We start from the raw sequence: 23334 nt of genomic DNA on the forward strand, positions 1-23334 counted from the left end.
GGGAACAGTTAAACTTTTGTGAGAAGCAATATGATGTACGAAATGATATTAGTCCTTGATGAAAGCTATTAGTCCACTTGTTATTTTTTCCAAATATATGTTAAATCCTGCTATGTACCAGCCTCTATGCTAAGTACAGATAGTATAAAACAGACATGGTCCCTGGTAACATGTAATTAACCAAATACAAATGTTTGCCAAATGATATAAAATAATGATATTATGAGGGAAGAGAACTGAGGAGAATGCTTTAGATGTCTGGTTTGGGAGGATGTCTTAGAGAAGGGTCCATGTTAGCTAAGAGCTGGAAGGATTTGAAGTAGCCTGCTGGGCCCACTCCAGCCTGAAAAAAGGACTAACCTTTGCAGAGACTCCGAGGTAAGTTTGAAGGAAGAAGTCACAGCTCCATTCACAAGCATTGAATGTCCTGAATGCTATGTGCCAGCCACTGTTAGGTGCTAAGGATACAGCAGTCTGTACAACAGACAAGGGCATGGCTCACATGAGACTTCCAAAATAGCAAGGGAGAGGGACAGAGAAAGTGACTAGTAGGAGACAGTGTGCTACTTCCTAAGCCTGGGAAGTTCCAAGTGCTGTAATAGCACTTAGGAACAGCATTTGATCCAAAATTTTGAGGGCACAAAAGGGACATTCTAAGATTTAAAGAAAATGCCACATATTTTGAGCTTTCTGGGGTGTCTGTATTGGCTGATTGAAATAGAGGTGGGGAAGAAGAAATAGATAAAAAAAACCATTTCAGGAAGAGAAGGCTGCTGAATCCTTTGTGGCTGGAGCTTAGAGCATGATTAGAGTGGCTCAAGTTATGAGGCACTGGGCCCTGGGTGGACTTTTGTTAGCTGCTTCCGGGAATTTGGACTTGATCCAGAAGGTGTTGTAAGAGCCATTAAAGGTTCTAAACAAGGGAAAGACCCAATGAGGTTTATTTTTTAAAAGACAGCTGTCTTCCATGTAGTGAATGGATGTAAGCCTGGAGCAATGAAGCTGCTTAGAAGGCTGCTGTGGCAATTCAGGCATTTCGCCTGGCATGGAGGTGTGGATATGGAGAAAGGATGGATTCCAGAACTGTGCAGAAACTGGAATATGACCTTGGCAGCTGGTTAGGATGATGGCACCATTTAGTTTAGGGATCCTAGAGGAGAAAAATGATTTTTTCCCTTTTGTTTGGGCATGAAGTGAAGATTTTCCCTTTTGTTTGGACATGAAGTGGATATTCAATAGATATTTAAAGAGTGATGTATTTGAATGTGGTCTTCATAAAGGTGGTTCCTGGAAGTTGATGCTTTAACCCACAAAAACAAAAAAAAGGAGCAAACTTAAGATAGAATCCTGGGGAGGGATATTTACAGGGCAACCTGCAAAGGTGAAGAAGAAGGGGTATTCAGGGGCCTAGGAGGGGAATGAGGGCATAATATCGCAAAAGCAAAGAGGAAAGGAGTGATCAGCAAGAATTTTAAAAGAAGAATAAGATAAAGAGGTGTCCTTCAGATTTAACACCTGTATTGTTGACCTTGGCAAATGCAATGGCAGTGGACTGAGATGACAAATAGATTATATAAAAGAAGGCATAGTGATACTTCATAAGGTGTCCAGGAGTAAGTGAAGTAACATGAGAACAGTCCTGGCACAGAAGGAAGTACAATGAAGAGGTCACAATTATTTCTTTACTAGTGGCCCGGTGCACGAAATTCATGCACGAGGGGGTGGGGCTGTCCCCCAGCCCAGCCTGCACCCTCTCCAATCTGAGACCCCTCAGTGGATGTCCGTTTGCTGGTTTAGGCCCGATCCCTGTGGGAGCACAATCTGGGACCACTGGCTCCTAACCGCTCGCCTGCCTGCTTGCCTGATTACCCCTAACCGGTTCTGCCTGCCAGCCTGATCATCCCCTAACCGCTCCCCTGCCAACCTGATTGATACCTAACTGCTCCCCTGCCGGCCCAATTTCCCCCAACTGCCCTTCCTTGCCGGCCTGATCGCCCCCAACTGCCCTCCCCTGCTGGCCTGATTGCCCACAGCTGCACTCCCCTGCCTCAACCCACCTACTCTGCTGGAACCGGCCTCCTCCGCACCACACGGAGCTGTGGGACCCCCAGGCCTCACCGCATAGAGCAGCCGCTGGGCCCTGCTTTCGCTGTGTATACGGCCACCTTGCGGCAGCCACCTTGCGGTGGCGGCAGCCGCCTGTGACGACGTTGCACGCGAGGGCCACCTAGGCTTTTATTAGTATAGATAGCACAGTTTTGACATGAATTGGAGTACTGTCCAGCTGATTCTGTTCTTTTCTAGTCTTCATTTTTAGGAAAATGCAAATATCTCTGTTTTGATGCCACATTGAAATTCCTATTAATGTCATTAGTTATTTTGTAGTTTTGGCAAGTAGAAATGACAGCAAATGATATACATAGTCTATAGTCTTTGGATGTATTTAGAGAACCTTACATATTTGTTTATTGAATCCATTCTATTAGCCAAGACTCTATACCAGGGATGGGGAATGTCCACAAAATTATTTGATCTGTCCCTGCATTAGGGTTGAGTTAATTAAGTGCTTTGTCAAATACAGCAGGCTAAGTTTTAAGTTGATAATTTTGTATGGCCCTCGAATGATGATGTTATAAATATCTAAATGGCCGTTGGCAGAAAAAAGGTATCCTATCCTTGCCTTGACTGCCCCTCAGAATCCCCTTGGTGTTTTTACAAACTATCAATTTTTGTCCTCCACCCCATTTCTACCAATTATATTAGAACCTCTGTAGAGGAGTTCAGGCATCAGTCTTTTTTAAAGCTTCCAGATGATCCATGTACAGCTAGGCTTGATAATTAGAACGCCAGGGACTGGAAATACAGTAGTGAGCAAGACTGACATGACCTCTGACCTCTTGGTCCTTGTAGTCTCCCTAGTGTGAGAGACATATCTTTTTTAAAATCATGTATTTATTACATAAATATGATTTTGAAAAGTGTTATGAAGTGGGGAGTACAGAATTCTACTCCAGTCTAGTAAGGGGGAGATTGAAGGAAGTTTTCTCAAGGAGGTGATTATTTCCATTGAACCCAAATGACAAATAGAAATTATCCGGATAAAGAGGCATGGAGAAGTAAGTTTAAATAAATGGCACCTCATTCCCCACTGCACTAAATACAGTGATGATATTCTTCAGATTACAAGCAAGTTACATGATCTGATAAAGAATTTCCTTGCTTATGCCTGTAAGAAACCATCTGTATAATTTGGTTATGAAAATATTTTAATTTCTGGGATGTGTGTATATTATGAGGGCAGCATAGAGACTATTTCAGATTAGAAATTATATGTATTTTATTGTCATATCTGAAATATCTGATAACCAATGTTACACTGCCAAAGGTCTGAATTTTTCTTGAAGATAAATGGAGAGCTACTTTTACCTGATGATTCCTTCCATCATCTTAATGTTATGTTTTACTACATGTATTCATCCAGAACTGCTTAAAATCAGTATTTCTGGAAAAAAAATGACAGAGCGCTACTTTTAAATTTCATTCTGACCAAGCTTGTTATAAAAGTTGCTCATCACTTGTGAAATAATTAAAATAATGTAAATTAAATTGGATCCATTTGTTAGTGACAAGCTTTACCTAAAGTTATTTTTATAAGTTGGTCTTTTGATGAGGAAGTAAAAAATAACAATCAGCCTATTAAACTTACTTCACAAGTTTCATGAAAAGACAATATAAACCTTCTAAATTTGTTAGTCAGATGTTGACATTCAGAAGAACATGTTTACCTGTGCCCTCTTTTGTTGTCAGCAAACATTACCAACATAAACAACATGGCTGACCCTAACACATAGGAGCTTTATTAATTGGAAGATTGGTGTACTCTTTTGAGCTTACATCAGAAGGGTTTTTTATTATTTGATTTTGGAGAATTCCAAACGTACTTAAAAGCAGAAAGGGTAATATAATAATCTCCCATGTTTCAACAATGATTAACTCATAGCAAATCATATCTATATCCTCATTTGTTTTTACCCCTTCCATCATTCTGAATTATTTTTGAAGCAATTGTTATTTCATCCATAATTATTTCAGTAAGTAATTTTCAAAAACTTTAAACAAAACACCATTATCATTATCTAAAATATTATTAACAAAAACAGATCCAGAGACAGAGAAGCATCCATCAGACTGTCAAACCTCAGAGGGAAGGTAGGAGAGGGTGGGGGTAAGGGGGAGAGATCAACCAAAGGACTTGTATGCATGCATATAAGCCTAACCAATGGACACAGACAACAGGGGGGTGAGAGCATGAGCCGGGGGTTGGGGGGCCAAGGGGGAAATAAGGACACATATGTAATACCTTAATCAATAAAGAAAAAAATCAATGAGTTCTTTATATTATCAAATATTCAGTTAATTTTCAAATTCAGAAGCAGGTTAGTATCTTCAGGATTTAAGTACATTAATACCATGGCTTTTTAACTGATGGTGCAAAGGCAAATGACATAAAATCTGGCATAGATGTAAATAGAACATGTGTTTCCTAGAATGGAAAAATTAGCCATCTGTAAAACATGGTCCACTTTGGCCACTTTGCACTTAGATCCTTTTCTGATTGTCTTCATTAATGCATATGTGTCATTAGTTACATGTTAACTATTTAATAAACACTTATCTACATTTATACAGATTATGTAATTATACTATGTAGTATAGGTATATGTATATGTGTAGAGGTATATGCAAATGTAAAATATTTGCCTTAATGTTAAGTTTGCTGGGAATAAGCACAGTTTTTCTTTTATATAATCTACAACTAGTTGTTAATGATGGACTCTTAATTTATATTTATGAGTGTCCTAATTGTATATAATATGTAAGGTAATATGGGGGAAAGGCTCCTAAATATAATTTGGACTTTCTGTTGGACATTCTCTCATAATTAGGACCTTTTAAATGTGGAAGAAACCTTGGAAGTTATTCCCAACAGGTGTTCATTAGATGACTTTAGATCTATTTTTCATGTGAGGAAAGTATCTCAGAGAAGCCAGGTAACAACCCAGCTTTTTCATGTCCTGAGAAGTGGCAGAAGTAGTGACTGGCTCAGATTTCTCCCCATCCCACCAGAGTGCACTCAGTGAGGTTAGGACAGCAAGCTCCACAAGACCTCTCTGTATTCTATTGTTGGAAAAAATATTTCCATCAAACAGGATTTCTGAACATGATGAACATGATGGTGACCATGCCTACATTTCATCTAGTACTTTATCATAAAGCTTCAGTGTTTTTATTCAGCTACTAGTGGCCCGGTGCATGAAATTCGTGCACATTAAAAGGGAATTAATTAGAGGAAATATTTTAATATTGCTATTTTCCCTTTCTCTATAATAGAAGTGTCAGAGATGAAAAAAAATTAGTAAAATGTATATGAAAATCTCCCTCCTGTCAGAGTCTGGGGCGTGCCACAAGACCTAGAGTCAAGTCCCTGCCCACCACCCGCATGCACTTCGAAAATGCAGAAGACTCAGACCCAGCCGGCCCCACCCCCATTGAGTGAGACGCAGACCCCAGCGGGGGGCGCAGCCTCAGGCCCCCCCCAGCTCAGTGCTGGGGCAGGGGCCGCGGCCTGAGGTCCTCTGTCAAACACCGCCGGGGGTGTGTGTGGCCTGAGGTCCCCCTGGCCCAGCACTGGGGCCGGATGGGGGGGCCATGGCCTGAGGTGCCCGTCAAGTCCCACCGGGTGGTCCCCTGGCCTGGTGCTGGGGCGGGGGGGCGTAGCATGATGTCTCAGCCCGGTGCTGGGGCAGGGGACGTGGCCTGAGGTCCTCCATCAAGCCCTGCCAGGTGAGGGGTGTGGCCTGAGGTCCCTGTGAAGCCCCATGAGGTGGGGGGCGTGGCCTGAGGTCCCCTGTCAAGCTCCATGGGGCGGGGTGTGCGGCCTGAGTTTTCCTGGCCCGGCACCAAGGTGCGGGGCGAGGCCTGAGGTCTCCCGGCCCAGCGCCTGGGTGGGGGGTGTGGCCTGAGGTCCCCCGTCAAGCCCTGCTGGGAGGGGGCATGGCCTGAGGTCTCCTGTCAAGCCCCGTGGGGTGGGGGGCACCGCCTGAGGTCCCTTGCTCTGGCCAGGCACCATGCAGCCTCAGGTCCCTGCTGTTCGGTTGTGACATTATGGTGTCCCAGCTAATTTGCATATTTCTCTATTATATAGATAGATTCTCAGAAACCAAAAGTCCTTGTATTATAATATGTGCTTGGACTTTTAACATTGGAGAAGAGAAATAGTTGTAATTTTTTAAATAAACCCACTGTCAGAACAATAGTTAAGAATTGAGACACTCTTGTGAAATAAAATACAAATTTAAATAGGTAGACTAAATATTTCAGGCAGGAAAAGGTTTTTTTTGGTCTTTTTAGGTAAAGCTGATCTCCTCGTGTACATTTAATTAACAATTTTTTTTTGAGACTTGAAGTCTTTATTTGTTGGTTTTGGGGGAAAATGTTAATTGAATTTAATCTTGTGTCTTCAGAGAAAATTTCAAGAGCAAAGATGGTGATAGATTTTCACAGACAACAGTCTTAACGTAAAAAAGCTACCTTTTTCAGGGAAGATTCTTTTATATGGAGCATTTGTTAGCTGAGATAGGTCATAAGGTTGATATTCTTATGAACACCGAATTAGGTCTTTTTCTGGATTCCAGTTTTTATAGTAATAATGTATACTGAACTAAGAGGATGGCATCTTCCATATTAAAAACATTAGGGCACAAGAACAGGAGATTACCATTGCACCTTCAACTCACTGTGCCACTTATCCCCAAATACTCCTCACTCTTCCATGGCCTACCTCTCTGTAGCCCAAATGTGATCTTTTGCTTTTTCTAAAGGGAGACAAAGATAGGAAATAGAAATAGACATTTTAAACACTCATCTTGAAAGCTTTAATAGTAATAGAAGAGTTTGATTTTTTTTTCCGGCCTGAACCAGGTAACCATTTGCTTCTCTTCCTCTATATTCAGACCAATCCTGTGCCCTGAATTTGTTGCACATGGAAAACTTTTACCACCTTATAAAAGTGTCATTTGTCCCTTAAAATTCTTGTAAAATAGATAAAAAATTAGACTAAGTCTTCAGGTTTCTTGCCAGGAAAGCCTTTGGTTAACCCCCTACTGACATTCCCAAATAGGACTTTTAAAGGTAGACTTCAAAGGTGTTTTTTTTCTTTGTTCTGAAAATGAGTTTAACTCTTAAAAATATATGTTGGTTATGTGTAATAACTGGAGGGAAAAGGTTTCATCCTGCTCGCAGAGTAATTATTTCCTTCTTTCAGATATGTACTTAATTAGGACTTTCCATAGGACATATTAGGATGACATGCATGGTGGACGTTAGAGTAGGAGCAGTAACTCATGTAGCAAGAGATTCTTTTAAAATAGTCACATAATAGAAGGAGGTGCATTTACATGTGGCTCAGGTTTTCTTTGCAAATTTACATACGATATGTCACACCTGAAAGATTTCTTCTGAATTATCCCAATATGGATTTATTGTAGAAGAAAAATAATGAGAATATTTTAGAGGTTGGGCTAAATACCTACTCTTCTAATTATTTCAAACATTGAGTAGATTATTATATTAATTACTTGCTGAAATAAAAATGTTTGTTTACCCAATGACCTAAAAACATAACGCTATACATATTTTCAACTCAAAAGCTCATAAAATGCATTCATAAATTATATTTTACAATTTATGTATAATTTTGTGAACTTACACAGTACAACCACACTGCAATTTTTCTTGATATTTCTTGACCTTTAGGTACATAACTTACAGTTTGTTTTTAAATAGTGGGGTATTAATAAATATAATTCTGGTTCGGTAAACTTCTACTTTACACTAGATTAAATGTCAACCTCTATTAGAAAATTGTCAGCAGATTCATTGAATTTTCTATGAGACCATAAAAAATATTTTCATGGTTAAAAAGACAGTAAAAGTGTGTTGTTTTGCACATATTGAATTTTAATAAAATTATAATTTTTATTTTAAAGTTGGTATAATGAAGTTGTACATTAGGAAGTTTTTTTAATGAAGTTTATTTTCTGAAAATTTTAAAATAGTTCCTGTCCTGAATGTTTATCATAACACTATGAATGCAGAATAATAGAATTGATTTTAAAAGAAAACAGGAAAGGCACACCTGCAGCAAGAACCAATATGGGACATTAATTTAATTATTCTCCCTGCAACTAAATTTCTTCCAATGTAGATTTGGCAACCACAGGTTAACCTGCACCCTTGTTATTTTGCATGTTATGACTACAGAGTATTTTTTTTAATTGGCTTTAGAAGTTGAAATGCTTTTAAGTGCTTTTAATGGGATTTTATTTATTTGCTTTAAGATTTATAAGCTATGAGGAATATATAGGAGAAAGTAGATTCAGGAGAAAAGAAGTAGAAGAAAAGTACCAGTTTATGATTACAGTGGAAAAACTCCAGCAAAGTGGTGGTCTGATTTTCCTTTTCCTTTTGTCTTTTTATTTTCACAAAGAGAAAAAACCCAGGTGATACTCAGTTTGTCATGAATTAGATTTGCACTTAATTGTTTACCATTAGAATTTCTGTTGCATACTATTAGAAATTGTCATTGTTGTTTATAAATAGTGTAAGTTTATATAAGCAATTTTAATTATCTAAGTGCAGATCAGCAGGTTTTTACCATAATGATTATAGACTAGAGGCCTAGTGCACAAAATTCATGCACAGGTAGGGTCCCTAGACCTGGCCATTGATCAGGGCCGGCCAGGCCTTCCTTCCCTGGCTGCCAGCTGCTGGCCGGCACCTTCCTTCATTTCGCACTGCCCCCTGGTGGTCAGCACACATCATAGCGGGTGGTCGAACTCCCAAGGGGACAATTTGCATATTAACCTTTTCTTATATAGGATTTGTTTTTTAATTTAATTTGAAAAGACAGTTTTAGCTTCCAAATTAAAACTAGTAATTAATGCTGGTAATTTAATTTAAGCAGTGTTGTTTTTTTTTTTTTTAAAGGCAATAACCTAGGAGTTGAGTATTTTTGAATACCACAGCATTCATTTTTAGATACTGTATAGTAAAATAACAGCTGTTGAATATCATAGAAAAGAGTTGGATTAAGTTCTCTTCGCTTATTTCTTCTATTTTATACTAGTCTATCCACCTAACAATGTGTGATCTATCTTTATCTTTGTTAGATCAGACAGGCCAAACAGGCTTATGTCAAAAAGACTTTTCAATTTGTTATCCTGCCAGCTGGTTCCCTTCTGCTGTCCTGGCTTACTGTATATCTGGAGGAAGACTTCTTGTGGCTGGGAACCACATCGTGTCTGAACCACATCCCCTATCCTTAAGAGAAAAAAAAAATTGACAAGGAATGCCATGAACACATTGAATGCTAGCAATAACTGGTAATTTAAAATATTCATCATTACAAACATTTTAATTTTGTATTCTGTCATTTTGGTACTAATTCTATTACTTATATATTGTGAGCAATCTATATACATAATTACAAGAAAAATGTAGTACTGAAAAAATAAGTAATTTTGTTTTTTTTATTGACCCATCCAGCTTTTACAGTTCTTGCTTAGATAGCCAGTGTTAGTGAATAAACACTTCTTCAAAGTTCACACAAGTAGTTTTGCTTTTAAGATAGTTTTTTTTCCCCTCAACCATTGTGTGAATAATGTTATATCAGAATGGCTGCCTGGAACCTGTTAAGGCCAATTCTGACACCCTAGAAAGTGAAGTAAAGTATGTTAAATATGTCTCCCTTTGTTTAATTTGACTAAATGATCCTTTTTAAATTGAGGAAATGCTCCTATAGGAACTTTAAATATATATAGAAGCATAAGATCAAAAAGAACATTTTTATCTGTTGACACAGGTCTAATTCATGAGGACTTTGTAATTCTGCCTTAATATACCCACGCCTGCCCTCCAGCTTTGGCATTGAAATTCTTCTGTGTGTTGTGCTTGAAAGGAATCCCATCCTGCCTGTGTCTGTGGAGGCTCCTGGCCCTGTGTGTTTGGTCAACAAGCAACAGTGGGTGGTCGTGCTGCACATGGGACAAGGGCCCGCTGTGCTCAGGAAAATGTGTTCAAAGGTGTTTAAGGGCAGTAAGGAAGTCAGCTGCCCTTCTGAGAGTCAGGGCTGTAGATCAGTGTTCCCCACACTATTGTAGACTGTGAGAAAACTTGCAAGAGGCACGAAGGATGAGAAAAATACAGTGAATTTATTCACCTGGCTCCACATTTGCAGGCTTCCCTGAAGAATGGTCTCTTCTGCCCTTTATGTTATATAGAGTCTGTTAAAACAAATACTAACTGCTTTTCATTTAAAATAGGGAAAACTTGCACTACTTGAGTTGAAAGGATTTGACTGATATATGATAAGGTTTCCAGGAAGTCTGAGGGAATGATAAGCATTTTCTATAAAGTCATCTTAAAGTCGTTAGGAGTTTTTGGTAAGAATCAGCGTTTTAATGTAACCCCTTAAATTTTTTAGCTTTGTAGATCTTTTCAGATCTATAGATTAACATAAAGCTGAAGACTTTTTTTATTTAGTAGAAATCTCTCAGTTGCAGGGAAAAAATAGCAAATGTTTCAGTTTGTCAATAGCAAATTATAAAAGATTATTAGTTTATTTTCTCTTAGAAAATAAAGCAGTTTAAACTTTTATTTCCACACTGCAGCTTTTATTCTTTTAATGAAGTGGTGGATTGTTTTATTGGCATTGTGAAGAAAATAACTTCTGAAAGAAATTTTCTGTTTTTCTCATATTAAAACAAAATGTAATATTATATCCAAAAATGGTTTTTCTAATTTTGTTTGTTTTTAATCTTTTCAATTACTCCTATATATTTACAATTAGGAAAAGAGTTTCTTTTAAGATTGCCAGTAGCATGTTATAGAAACTTTATTTAACTGGAGAATAAAAATATTGACCTCTTGATTGTCAATAATTAAGAAGCTTTTTAAAAACTTTTAAGTGTTAAAAGGAATTTTTCTTCCAAGATGCTTCTTCCAAGCATCTGTAGATAAGATACCTATCTTTTCTTTGATATATTGGTAAAATTGTAACTCAGACACTAGTTTGTGGAATTTAGAAGATAGAGCTACACCTGAAGGACATTCAGTTCTAGAATTTTGTTTATACAAATACTATAGTGATGGTTTCATGTTGTTGGATGTGCTGTTGGGTAAAATTGTAACTCAGACACTAGTTCATGGAATTTAGAAGATAGAGCTACACCTGAAGGACATTCAGTTCTAGAATTTTGTTTATACAAATACTATAGTGATGGTTTCATGCTATTGGGTGTCTTTACCCTAAAGTTATTCCTCTTGGATAACTTTTGACAGGTTATAGCAAAGTAATTTGGATCTTAAAAGCACTTATTTATCTGAGTATATTTATTGGTTACTTTCCTTATTGTCTTTGAAATATCTAAGCTGTAAGATTCACAATAAAATTATAAAATTCAGATAAAGATTTCACTGTTAATTTTTTGTCGCCTTTAATATTTTCTTGATGTGCTTTTCTTTTAAGAATAAGTTTTCCCATATGCCCTCTGTGTAGAGGCAGATTTTTTATACATTTAGATGACACCACTAATCGGTGTCCTAAATTGTAGCAATAGTGAGCAGAATAAGCATATTTTGTTCTCAGTGGTGATTTAAAGTTTCAGAATTAAACTTCATATAATAGAATCAGAATTTTATAGCTGAAAATGTACTTTAAAAATTGCATGGTTTCAAGCCCTAATTTTTACAGGTGATAAAGCATAGGCCTATTATGACTCCTTAAGCTAGCTGCAAAACCCCATACAAGTTGCATAGCCATGAGAATCTTGGGCAGGATTAAACCCTGCCCTAAGTTTCAAATATAGGGAACAGTTGTTAGTATTTGCACAAATGAAGGCAGAGAGGGTGTCATCCCATTTGGTAAAAGGCTTTTAAAAAATGTTTCATCTAGGAAAAACATCATAGGAACATTTCATTTCTAGAGAAAATTTACTGTCAAGAAAATAATGGCTTCTTGTAACTCATTAATGGAGTATTAAGTTTGCAAAAGACAAAGTCAAATGCAATTTTACAAATACTTTAGTCTCCGTCACCTACAAAATGTCCCATTGCAAGGTAACATTGTAATGAAAAAACTGAAGTGTGTGTGTACAGTTGAACACTGTCCTCAGCTGGATAATAAGGGTCAGATAATTTAGGTCTTCAGGGAAAATATACTGAGTAATAATGTTTTCAGTTGCATATGATCTGCACATAAATCAGAGCATGACATATGAAACTTCATAATCTCCTTTATAACCACATGTTTTGTATAAATATATATATATTCTCTTAAACACAGCAGTAGATATTGCTATCGTATTGTGAGGTTAAACAGTCAAAAGAAAGTAAAATGATTTATTGTAAGACATTTTAAAACCTTTTGCTGATTTTATTACAGAAAATGTTTTTTCTTTTTCATCTTTTTTTGTTCTTTTTAGTAATGCATTGTTCTCATTAAAACCACTTCATATTTGTTCATTCTTTTGTGGGGTAGAAATTTAAAAGAAATCTCAGAACCCTCTAAGTTTTTTTACATACTTGCTTTCTGACTACTGAAATTTAAAATGTTTTCATTAATTTTCTCTTCAAAGGATAATGCTGTTAATTTCCTGTAAAACAACTCATCATAAGACCTTTATTTTTGACAATAAAAAGATGCAAAATGGTACAGAGTAAAACACATTTCTGAGTTAATGCCCACTGTTTGGTGCAGTGCTGAAGCGCTCTCTCTGGTCTCTCAGCAGAAACACATCTTGTAGATGTGTTCCAGATGTTCCTTAGTTCTCAGGGTAGACTGCTGTTCTAGCTTCCTGCTGCTATGACATACTTGCTGGTAATTCAACATCACCCATTAAGAAATTAGTTCATGTTATCTTTATTTTCCTGATATCATAGAAAATTATGCTATGGTTTCTAATAGAAGAAAAGCATATTCTTAATATAGGGAAAGATAAATCAATCTCTAACAGTTTAAGAATTTTAGTTACTTAAATTAAGCTACATAAATATCTTAATCTTAAACCATTTAAATTAAAGTTGTAAATACTTCAGTTATGTAGAAAACCTTTTCTGAGGATTTACTTGAACAATGATCATTGTATTTTTTGTAAGAATGCTATATAGTGTACTTTTAGGAAACTAGGAAGTCTTTTCCTTTTTAGTAAAAAATTTAAAGTCCTGAAACCTTCAAGAGTAACATTGTCACTTTTTAAATTAAAGCACTCTTCTTGCACCTTTTAACATGCATTTTTATATTCTATAAATTTTTATATAAATGTTTAATGTGACACTAAGTTCAGGCCCCTTTATACTTTGAGGGTGTTTCAGAAAATTGATATTTTGATATTAACTTCCTGAATTCTATGTGCTGACTATATGACTTCTTCTTTAATGTAGGAATTATCAGTTATTAAAAAAGTATATTTTCCTTGTTTGTATTTTTTTTACTCTGAATTACATTAATTTTGTTTTCTTAAGATTAAATTATACAAGTCTTCTTATGTAAGATATGTTTACCAAAGTAGAAATTGCATGTAAATAAAGCATTTAGCACAGAGTTGAAACACAATAGGTCTTCAATAAATTTCTATTTCTATAAAACCTACCTGGTAAAATTTATGAGGATAGTATTATATTGTATTGTAATTTCATATTGTATCACGTTAAGTGGCTCATGATAGGAGGAGCCCATGAAACAGTACACTTTTTACTGTATTTTGTTTATTTATTGCTTTTTTTTCTGCCTCCACCACCAGGATTTAAATACATTGAGAACAGGGGCCTATCTTTTTTATTCATCATCTTATCCCCAGGGTCTTTATAGTTCCTGGCACATAGGAGATGTCTAAAATATAACTGCGCAGTGTTATTGAATAGCTAACATTACCAGTGGCATAAAATTATTATTTTATAAATGTGTTTTATCTTTTACACCTGAAAACAAATCTATAAGCTTTTAGTATTCTCTTAACTTACAAAATACGATATAGGGTTTTTATTGACTAGTATCAGTCACCCAGTATATATTGAGGGAGTAATTGCAGAAGGTCCAGTGACTGGACAGAGATATAATATTTAATCCTTATCCCTAGGAAGATGGCAGTACTTCATGCAATAGCATTTTAAAGAAAGAAGAATGAGTAAGTCCTTTTAGGTAGAGAGGATAGAAAATAAGGTAGGAAAATGTGGGATGCATTTTCATAGGGAGAATATTTAAGAGTCCTATGCATGGTAAATACTCTGTAAGTGTTTAGTGAATTCAGCTTGTTTTGAAGATGCTCAGCCAAAGAGCTCAGAGTGGGAGGCCCCCAGGGGGCTCATAGGCACCTTTACAGACTGAAAGGCAAATTTTAGCATTTCAAGTGAATGTCTTACTTAACATATTTACCAATATGGGATTCCAATCCTAACAGCTCTTTATACCCAATTTAGAAAAAAATGTTTCCTGGTTTTTTAGGATAATTTGGGTTGGAATTCTGGGGATATTTTGGAATATTTAATCCTGGACAATAAAGATAATTTCTTGACAATAGTGACATGTTAGGCTTCTGGAATATTAGTAGTATGAGGTGAAAAGGATCTAAATTAGCTTGGCTGCCATCAGGAATATAAACAAGGAAGCAAATTCCACATCCAAAAGAAAGAAAGAAATGGGATTAGGGGGTTTTAATTTATGGGAGAAGTCAAAGATTTGTGCTATAAATCTGCTCCATTAAAAGTCAGACCTCTGTGACTTCCAAGTGCCAAGTCGTTTTTCAAAAAGTGATTTCTCATGCTGATTTTAATGTTTCCAGAACATCTCTCTCCCCAGTTTTACTGAACATTCACTCTAAAATGATATTTAAGTTTCACTTCATGATTTGTTACATTTCTCTGTCAAGCCAAAGTAATGGATTGGATCCTCCAAATCTATCATGGAGAGAATGATTTTTAAAAGCTACTTAGAAGAAATATTTTTTAAATTATTTAGTAAATCTTTTATTTAAAAGAGTGAAAAAACGAGCAAGAAATAACTCAGAGAAGCAGTTCTTTAAATCAACTAAATATAAACACATAGAACCTACAGGAATGTTTCCTCTCCCTTCCAGGTACCGCAGGCCTGCACAGTCCCATGGTGGATCTGGATAGCGATGTGCGTCCCTCATTGTTGGGCCATCTTAGTCAAACAGCATCACTGAAGTGGGGCAGCAGCTTTCAGTCTGGTCGAGATGACAGTAAGTATATCTCTTTATGCCCACTTTGCCTTTTAAATTGGTACTTGTGTAATTTAAAACATTTTTCTCTTGGAAATTTCCATAACTAGTTCTGTTACTACTGCTAAATATTATCAACCATTGTCTCTTCTACTTATTAAGTAACTACCCAGTAATTACATTGTTCATTAAATACATGCCATTTGATTGCTTAGTAAGTCATTGGCCACAGGTCAGTATTTATTCAACATATTTAGTTAAAAACATAGTTTTATATTTTCTGTGGTTTAATTTTTTTAAAATATGCCACAGAAAAAATTCTGTGAGAACTTCAAGATTAATTTTGCAACAAAGGTAATTTCTGTTGTCAGTACAGAGAAAGACATCTTTTCAATGAATTTTAAAATTTTGTTTGGAAAGGACTTAGTATTAATCATAAATTGTTATTTTTTTTCATAAGATAAGGTTTCTCAAATTGTAACCATGTTACATTTTTTAATTTTGTAATGTTGATATTTACTTATTGTTTATTTACTTATATAAAATACATTGATTATAATGTAGTGGTGTGCCAATTAGATGCTGTTAATCACTGTTATTTCTAACCTCAATAATAGAAATAAAAAATTCAAATAGAGTAATAAAAATACCTTCCTTTATATTAAATTCAAATGCCTCTAAAGTTTATTTGGACATATTTCATGTTATTCTTACAAATTTTGAAGTAGGGAATTTTTTAACATTTCATTAATAAATATGAATAAATGGCCATTATAAGAACACCTTAAAATTAGATGATTCACTTACACTAAATGAAGGGCTTCTATTTCATATTCATTCTTCTTATCCTGCGTGCATCTCCACCCTGCTCACCAAACAATTAGAGAAGAGAACTGGTTGCTTCTGCCTGCTGTGCTGTAATGTGGCCCTGTAAACATGTAAACCTACAGCCTGACCTTGGAGTGCAGCCCACCAGTTTTTTTAAAAAATCTTTCCTTTTCAGGTCTTAACACTCTACCTCACTCCTTCCCTGTTAATGTCATTCACACCACCAGTTAATATACTAACAGGCTTAAATAAATTAGAAATTATACTTGAGACTGATTATAATGAATTATATCACCTTGAATGGTTCAAATTTATCCTGCCTGGGTTTTGTCAAGCTTCTTGGATGTAGTTGATCAAATCCTGAAAATTTTTTGTCAAATTTGAAAAAATTTTGGTCGTAATTTTCTCAAATGTTTTTCTGTCTGCTTCCTTTTCTGAAACTCCAGTTATGTGTATGTTAGGCCAGTAGATTACCCTATCACTCAGGCTCTGTCCCTCACTCCCCATCTGTGTTTCTTTATAGTGTCAGTTGCTAAGCTTTCAACTTCTTTCATCTTTTATCTTCAGTGTCTTAACCTAAAAGTTACATACTGTATTTTTCATATCTAGAAGTTCCAATTGGTTCTTTTAACTATCTTCCCTTTCATTATTTTCATATCAATATTTTAACATTGCCATTATTGGATAATTCTGTCATCTCCACTATTTCTGGATCTGTTATTATTGAGTAATTTTTCTTCTGGTTTTTGGTCACGGTTAACATTTCCTTGCCTTTCGGCATGGCTAATCATTTCGGTTTTTATTATTGTTTCCCAGACTCTGTGACTATCTGATGTTGAATGTCAGGGTTTTGTTGCCTTGCTTTAAAGAATGCTGGACATGGTTTTACCAGTTGCTTACTGTAAGTTTGATCCATTCAAGGCCTGCCATAAGTTGCTAGAGTTACCTTCATTCTAGGGAAACTTCAGCTCTACTACTGAGGTGTGATCTCTTGGATCACCACTGAATGAGCCAAGTAATTGATGAGGATTGTTCCTTCAGGCTAAGAGCTCTGGGAATCTTGATCTTACACCATGAATGCATGACCTAATACTCAGTAAAGACTTAAGATGACTCTTATGCAGATTTCTGGAGCTTGGTTTTTCTACTTTGCATAATTCTTCCCTGCATTTCCCATTCACCTTGAAATTCCTCTTTCCAATGGAAAGGCCACTGAGCTTTGTTTAGGTTATTCCTTCCTTTACCTTGTCTAGAAATTGTTTGCAGGCAGAAAGCCAGGGCAAATGTGGACTTACCACACCTTTCCCTTTTCTGTTGTTCAGTGTCTCAAAAACAGTTGTTTATAAATCCAACCCACTCCCCCCCCACCCCTCCACCCCCCAGTTTTCTAGTGTTTATGACTGGATGTTAAACTCATGTCGCATTACCTTTAGGACTCACTGGACTCATGTCACATTACCATTAGGACTGTCCATTTAATTGTAGGAGGCCTGTGCTGTTTAGTATTCCTGGTGAGCATCATGGACAGACTCAGAGTGCAGCTACAAAATTAGCACACAGTGACAATCAGTAAAAGTTTGCTGGTTGAACAAGTACAAGTTTACAGTGTGCCCTAAGCAAGGAACCATGCCTTTCCCTTATATGACAATTGAATTTAAAGCTTTCCCAATTCTTAACATAGACAAAGGACTAACATGCCCAATAAATAAAGAGACTCTACAGGCGACAAAAAAGGCAGTTTGAATGGCTCTTAAGCATACCTGAATAGGTACTCAACTTCAGTCATAATAAAAACTGAAAAGGCATTGTAACACTACAGTGGGATGCTGGCTTAGCAAAAACCACCAGTGTTTATGGTTTTGGGTTTTATGTGTTCTGTTTGTTCTTTGCTAAGGTTATAAGGAAGCTGTAACTTATATGTGTTGCTTGTGGGTGTGTAAATAGTCCCTAGAGTGGTCAGTTTAATAATACCTGTCAAAACTACAACTCTGTGTACCCTTGGACCCAGCAGTTCCTTTTCTGAGAATTTTCATATAAATATTTCTATACTTATGCAGACAGTCCCCCACTTAACGATGGTTCAACTTAACAATATTTCAATGTTACAATGGTATGAGAGCAGTACACATTCAGTAGAAACCATATTTATAATTTTGAATTTTGGCTTTTTTCCCCTGGGCTAGCAATGTGCAGTCTGATACTGTCTTGTGATGCTGGGCAACAGGGTGAACACTATACAGTTGCAGCGTTTTGATTTGTTTTTTGGATATTGGCTTCTGAGCACGTTTCACGTAGGTGAGACTAAGTTATAACATTTAGTAGGTTAGGTGTATTTAATGCATTTTCAACTTACGGTATTTTCAACTTACAATGGGTTTATGGGGATGTGACCCCATCGTAAGTTAAGGAGCATCTATCTGTGTTTGCACATATGCCTAAATGATGAGGTATACCTTACTGGTTGAAACATTAATGTTAACTGGAAAAGATGTGGAACAGTCCTGTCCAGTAGGAGGGGACTTGCTAGTAGTACTTAGTAAATTATGATACTTCCGGAATATGAACTACTATGTAACGAGGGCGGGGGGAGGATATAGAAGAATCTAGGATTCACTGTTAAATGAAAAAAAGCTGTGTTTTTATTATGCTTTCATTTGGGTGGGGGGAGAATACATATTTCTGTTTGCCTTTGTACATAAAAAACATTTCAGAAAGAATCACAAGAAACTAGTTAACAGTGATTTCTTATGGCTGGAGTTGTGAACTGGACAATGGGGGACAAGGATGGGTGGTAGACTTCACTGTATACCTTTTAATTTTCTCACCATATATTGTCTATTTAGAAAATTGTTAAACATTGGAAAATAAATAAAATCCACCCTTCTACTACTAGAATAGCAACGATAATAATAAACCACAAAACATTTTCCCTGGTAGTATTTTGAAAGCAAGCCGGTAGTTGATGGAGGATGAAAGTTCCCTTTCTTAACTTGCTTTGAAGTTGCTGAGTAAAAGTTAGAAGTTGACTCCAGAAGCTCTTTTCATCACTGTTATGAAATTGGACAGTGCGGATGCCTCTGTCTTGCTCCTGTTGGAGGCTCGGAAGCAGAACCCCAGGCCCAGGGAGCAGGGTGTGGAGGGAAGAAGAAACAGAAAAGAGTGTGATACAGAAAGATGGGAGAGACTGGAAAGTGATTAATGCTCACTAAATTACTACTTTACTTTTTATTTCCACAGACTTACCCTTCCCATAAGAAATCTATAAGACCTTATTTCCCACTTCCTACAATAACCACATTAAATTATATGTAAACCAAGAGGCTTCAACATTTTTATATTTACTTACATTTCTTTGTTATGGGAGGGGTTATTAATTACATGATTGTGTTTGAATGTGCTCCTTTGTGATGATTTGACTTCTTACTGAATTTTCACTATATAGGGTGTCTGGTGGCATTCTAGTAAGTTGATATTAGCTTCAAATTTAAATATTGGTTGTGGGTCAGCCCTACCTTTGCCTTACTTTTGCTGTTTGCTGTTTGAAGGCATGACTTCTTTTTTTTTTTAAATATATTTTATTGATATTTCACAGAGAGGAAGGGAGAGGGATAGAGAGCCAGAAACATCGATGAGAGAGAAACATCGATCAGCTGCCTCCTGCACACCTCCCACTGGGGATGTGCCTGCAACCAAGGTACATGCCCTTGACCGGAATCGAACCCGGGACCCCTCAGTCCGCAGGCCGACGCTCTATCCACTGAGCCAAACCGGTTTCGGCGAAGGCATGACTTTTTAAAGAGAAATATAACATCCCAAAGACAACAAGGTTGAAAAGCCAAAGCAACTCCCTCAGTGAAGTCCTCCCTGCTGTGTCCTCCTGACCTGCATGTCCTTCCCCTGCCTGCCATGCCCCAGGAGAAAGCAGGGACCTCTGCGGAGAGTGTGCTGTCTGTGCTGGCAGGTGTTTGTGGTATGACAGAAGAATAAAATATTGGTCTTTCAGCATATTAAAGCTCTGCAGCCAAAGTGGAGCATATTTTTAGGTGGGGAGTGGTATGTTTAAACAGATTTTTATTCCTCTTTCAAAAGTATAGTCATAGTATTTTATTCTTTCCCCCTTAGCATGGAGATACAAATCTCCCTACCGGGTAGCATTTGTTGAAAAATTGACCAAGCTTGTTTTAAGTCAGCTGCCTAACTTCTGGAAACTCTGGATTTCATATGTCAATGGAAGCCTTTTCAGTGAGGTATGTATACAAATATGACAATTGATGTAGGTGAGTCATTGTGAATTTTTAGTCTTAAAAATTTTAGATTCTGAAGTGACTTGTTTTGTTTTGTTTTTAATCCTCACCAGAGGATATTTTTTTTCCATCGCTTATTAGGGGGTTGGGGGGAGGGAGAGAAAGAGAGAGACAGAGAGAAACATTGATGTAAGAGAGACACATCAATCCGTTGCCTCCCACACACAACCTGTCCAGGACTGGGATCAAACCTGAAACTCAGATACATGCCCTTGATCTGGAATTGAACCCTTGACCCTTCGGTGTGCAGGCTGATGCTCTAACCATTTAGCACATCAGTCAGGGCCTGAAGTGATGTTTTTTTAAAACCTTAAGGGCCCAATACCTATAATAACTATTGTCAAATATTTTAAGATTAATTAAAAGCACTGTAAAGCCCCAATACTTAATAGCTGTATGATTTTGAACAAGTTAATTGTTCTGGGACTCAGTGTCCTCAACTGTGAAAAGAAAATATTGAGTGTATCTATTTCAAAAGGTGATTATGATGATTAAATGAGATAGTCAATTAAAGAAAAAGAAAATTTGAAATATTTTCAAGGATTCTGAAATAAGTATAGTGTTTGGCAAAATTATGGGTGAAATTATTGTGCAGTGCACTATGAACATATGATAAATCAAAGATAAAATGCTTTTATAGCTTGTACACAGGTTCGAAATAATTCATATAATTAAGTGATTTCCTAGTTGGAAAGAATTTAAAGATTTGTGTTAGCCCCCATATGGTCATTCTACAGAAGTTGTTATATTTTCACAAGTCACACATTTACTTAGTTTCTTAATCATAACATAATTGGTAGCATAGAAGTTACGATTTTTATGTGTAGCACCTGTAACTTAGATTCATCACTCTAAAGCAGGGGTGGGGAACCTTTTTTCTGCCAACAGCCATTTGGATATTTATAACATCATTTGTTTAATATAATTCACTTAATATAAATTTATGTTCCTCTGAAAAAGCTCCTAGATTTATTAAATTTCAAGTCCCGCCTTGCAGGGCCAGACCAAATGATTTCATGGGCCTTATACATCAGACAGGCTGGACGTTCCCTACCCCTGCTCTATAGTTTCACTTCAAGTGCCCCATAAACAGGCCCTAGGTCCTGGAATATACACTGTAATGCCCTTTGCCTCCACCTACTAGGAAAGCCCCACTTGTCACATGCAGAAGGCAGTTCTAGCTTCATGTCTCCAGAGAGAACTCTTTTATAGCCCTGAGAGCTGGGGAGGTAGGGATCTTCCTGATGATAAAGCTATTTTCTGCTTCTTTTGCACTTGCCCCCACTGTGGCTGCTAAGCTGGGTACAGGTTTGGGTTTCTTTCCCTCTCCCACAGTGGAGGTAGCTGCACCACTCACATAGTGCCATAGCTTCCTCTCTTAATCTGCTCCCTCTCGAACTCAGATTGCTTATATAAGGACTAGAAAGGTTAGGCGCTGCTCTATCAGTGCTATGGGCAAGTAGTGTTCACATTTTTTTCTTATGGAACCACTAGTGTTGAATGAGAAACACCAAATATTTATCACATATTAGTTGCGACCTTAGCAATAACTTTACTTCTCTGTGCCCACTCCACAGGGCTGGCTTGAGAATTGAATGAGTTAGCATAAATTATGTACTTATTACAGTATCTGGAAAATAAATAAGAATTTGCTCTTATTATTTCGAATAAATATTTATCTAAAACTCGTTGTCCTGGTACATAATAGATATTCAATGATCAAAGTTTAATAGCATTTTAGAAATACTTAATAGCATGATGAACTTAAATAGCATGATGAACTACTAGTTTAGTGTGGAATAATGTCAAGATAGGTGAACTCATCTGAAGAATTATTTCCTTAGGAAATGGATTTTAGACCTAGTTTTTTTTTTCCCCAGCCAAGTGTTTTTTTTCCTTCTAATTTGATCAGTTCCTGTAGGTCAGGGGTGGGAAACCTTTTTTCTACCAAGGGCCATTTGGGTATTTATCACATTATTCTCGGGTTATACAAAATTGTCAACTTAAAAGTTAGCCTGCTATATTTGGTCAAATATTTAATTAACTCACCTCTAATGCCTTGGCAGGGCCAGACCAAATGATTTCTCAGGTCAGATGTTCGGCACCACACATCCACAGAAGTTGCCTTATTCTGGTTCTTTTCAGAGTTTGTAAAATTCCCATGTATTTTTTTTTTTAAATATATTCTTTATTGATATTTTACAGAGAGGAAGGGAGAGGGATAGAGAGTTAGAAACATCGATGAGAGAGAAACATCGATCAGCTGCCTCCTGCACACCCCCCACTGGGGATGTGCCCGCAACCAAGGTACGTGCCCTTGACCGGAATCGAACCTGGGACCCTTCAGTCCGCAGGCCGACGCTCTATCCACTGAGCCAAACCGGTTTCGGCCCCATGTATTTTTGACCCGAGATATTTTAGTGAAGGGAATACATTTTCCTTCCTTATAGGATATACCTAGTTGTAAAATAAGTAAGCTACTTCTGAATTCAAAAACATTAGTACTGAAAAAATGGTTTTAATTAGTTGTATTGAGTTGGATATGCTTATGGTATTTCTACCTATTCATATTTATAAAATGTTCTTAAAAGTTTATAGTAATTATTAAATACTAGAGGCCCAGTACATGAAATTTGTGCAAGGGACTCGGCCCTTGCAGCTGGGGCGGCTTGCCTGGGCCCTCGCAGCCCCGGCTTTGTCTGGAAGGTTGTCCAAAAGACGTCTGGTCTCATTAGCATATTACACTTCTATTATTATAGATAATTTCTCTACAAATTTGGGCATGTTTTTAAACTACTCTCTACTGAAAAGCTAGAAAGACACCAAAGGGCAGTAGAAAGGGATGGATGAGTTAGGAAAGTGTGTCTACCATTTCAGTCTATGAGAGAGATCTAGAAACGTAATTA

General features: G+C 36.9%; 1 protein-coding gene across 4 annotated transcripts in view; it reads left to right on the forward strand.

Moving 5' to 3' along the window:
- Nucleotides 1–23334, forward strand: part of EXOC2 (exocyst complex component 2) — a gene marked incomplete at its 3' end in the record, with an annotated part of 271555 nt that overhangs the window by 157157 nt on the left and 91064 nt on the right. For all 4 annotated transcript variants that reach the window (XM_080658431.1, XM_080658434.1, XM_080658432.1 and 1 more), the window contains 2 exons: nt 15192–15317; nt 20247–20371. In XM_080658431.1, coding sequence (XP_080514557.1) covers nt 15192–15317; nt 20247–20371 — 251 coding nt within the window. The remainder of the gene's footprint in view (nt 1–15191; nt 15318–20246; nt 20372–23334) is intronic.

The sequence above is a fragment of the Plecotus auritus genome (assembly GCF_963455305.1).
Source record: "Plecotus auritus genome assembly, chromosome: 2".
Classification (NCBI taxonomy): Eukaryota; Metazoa; Chordata; class Mammalia; order Chiroptera; family Vespertilionidae; genus Plecotus; species Plecotus auritus.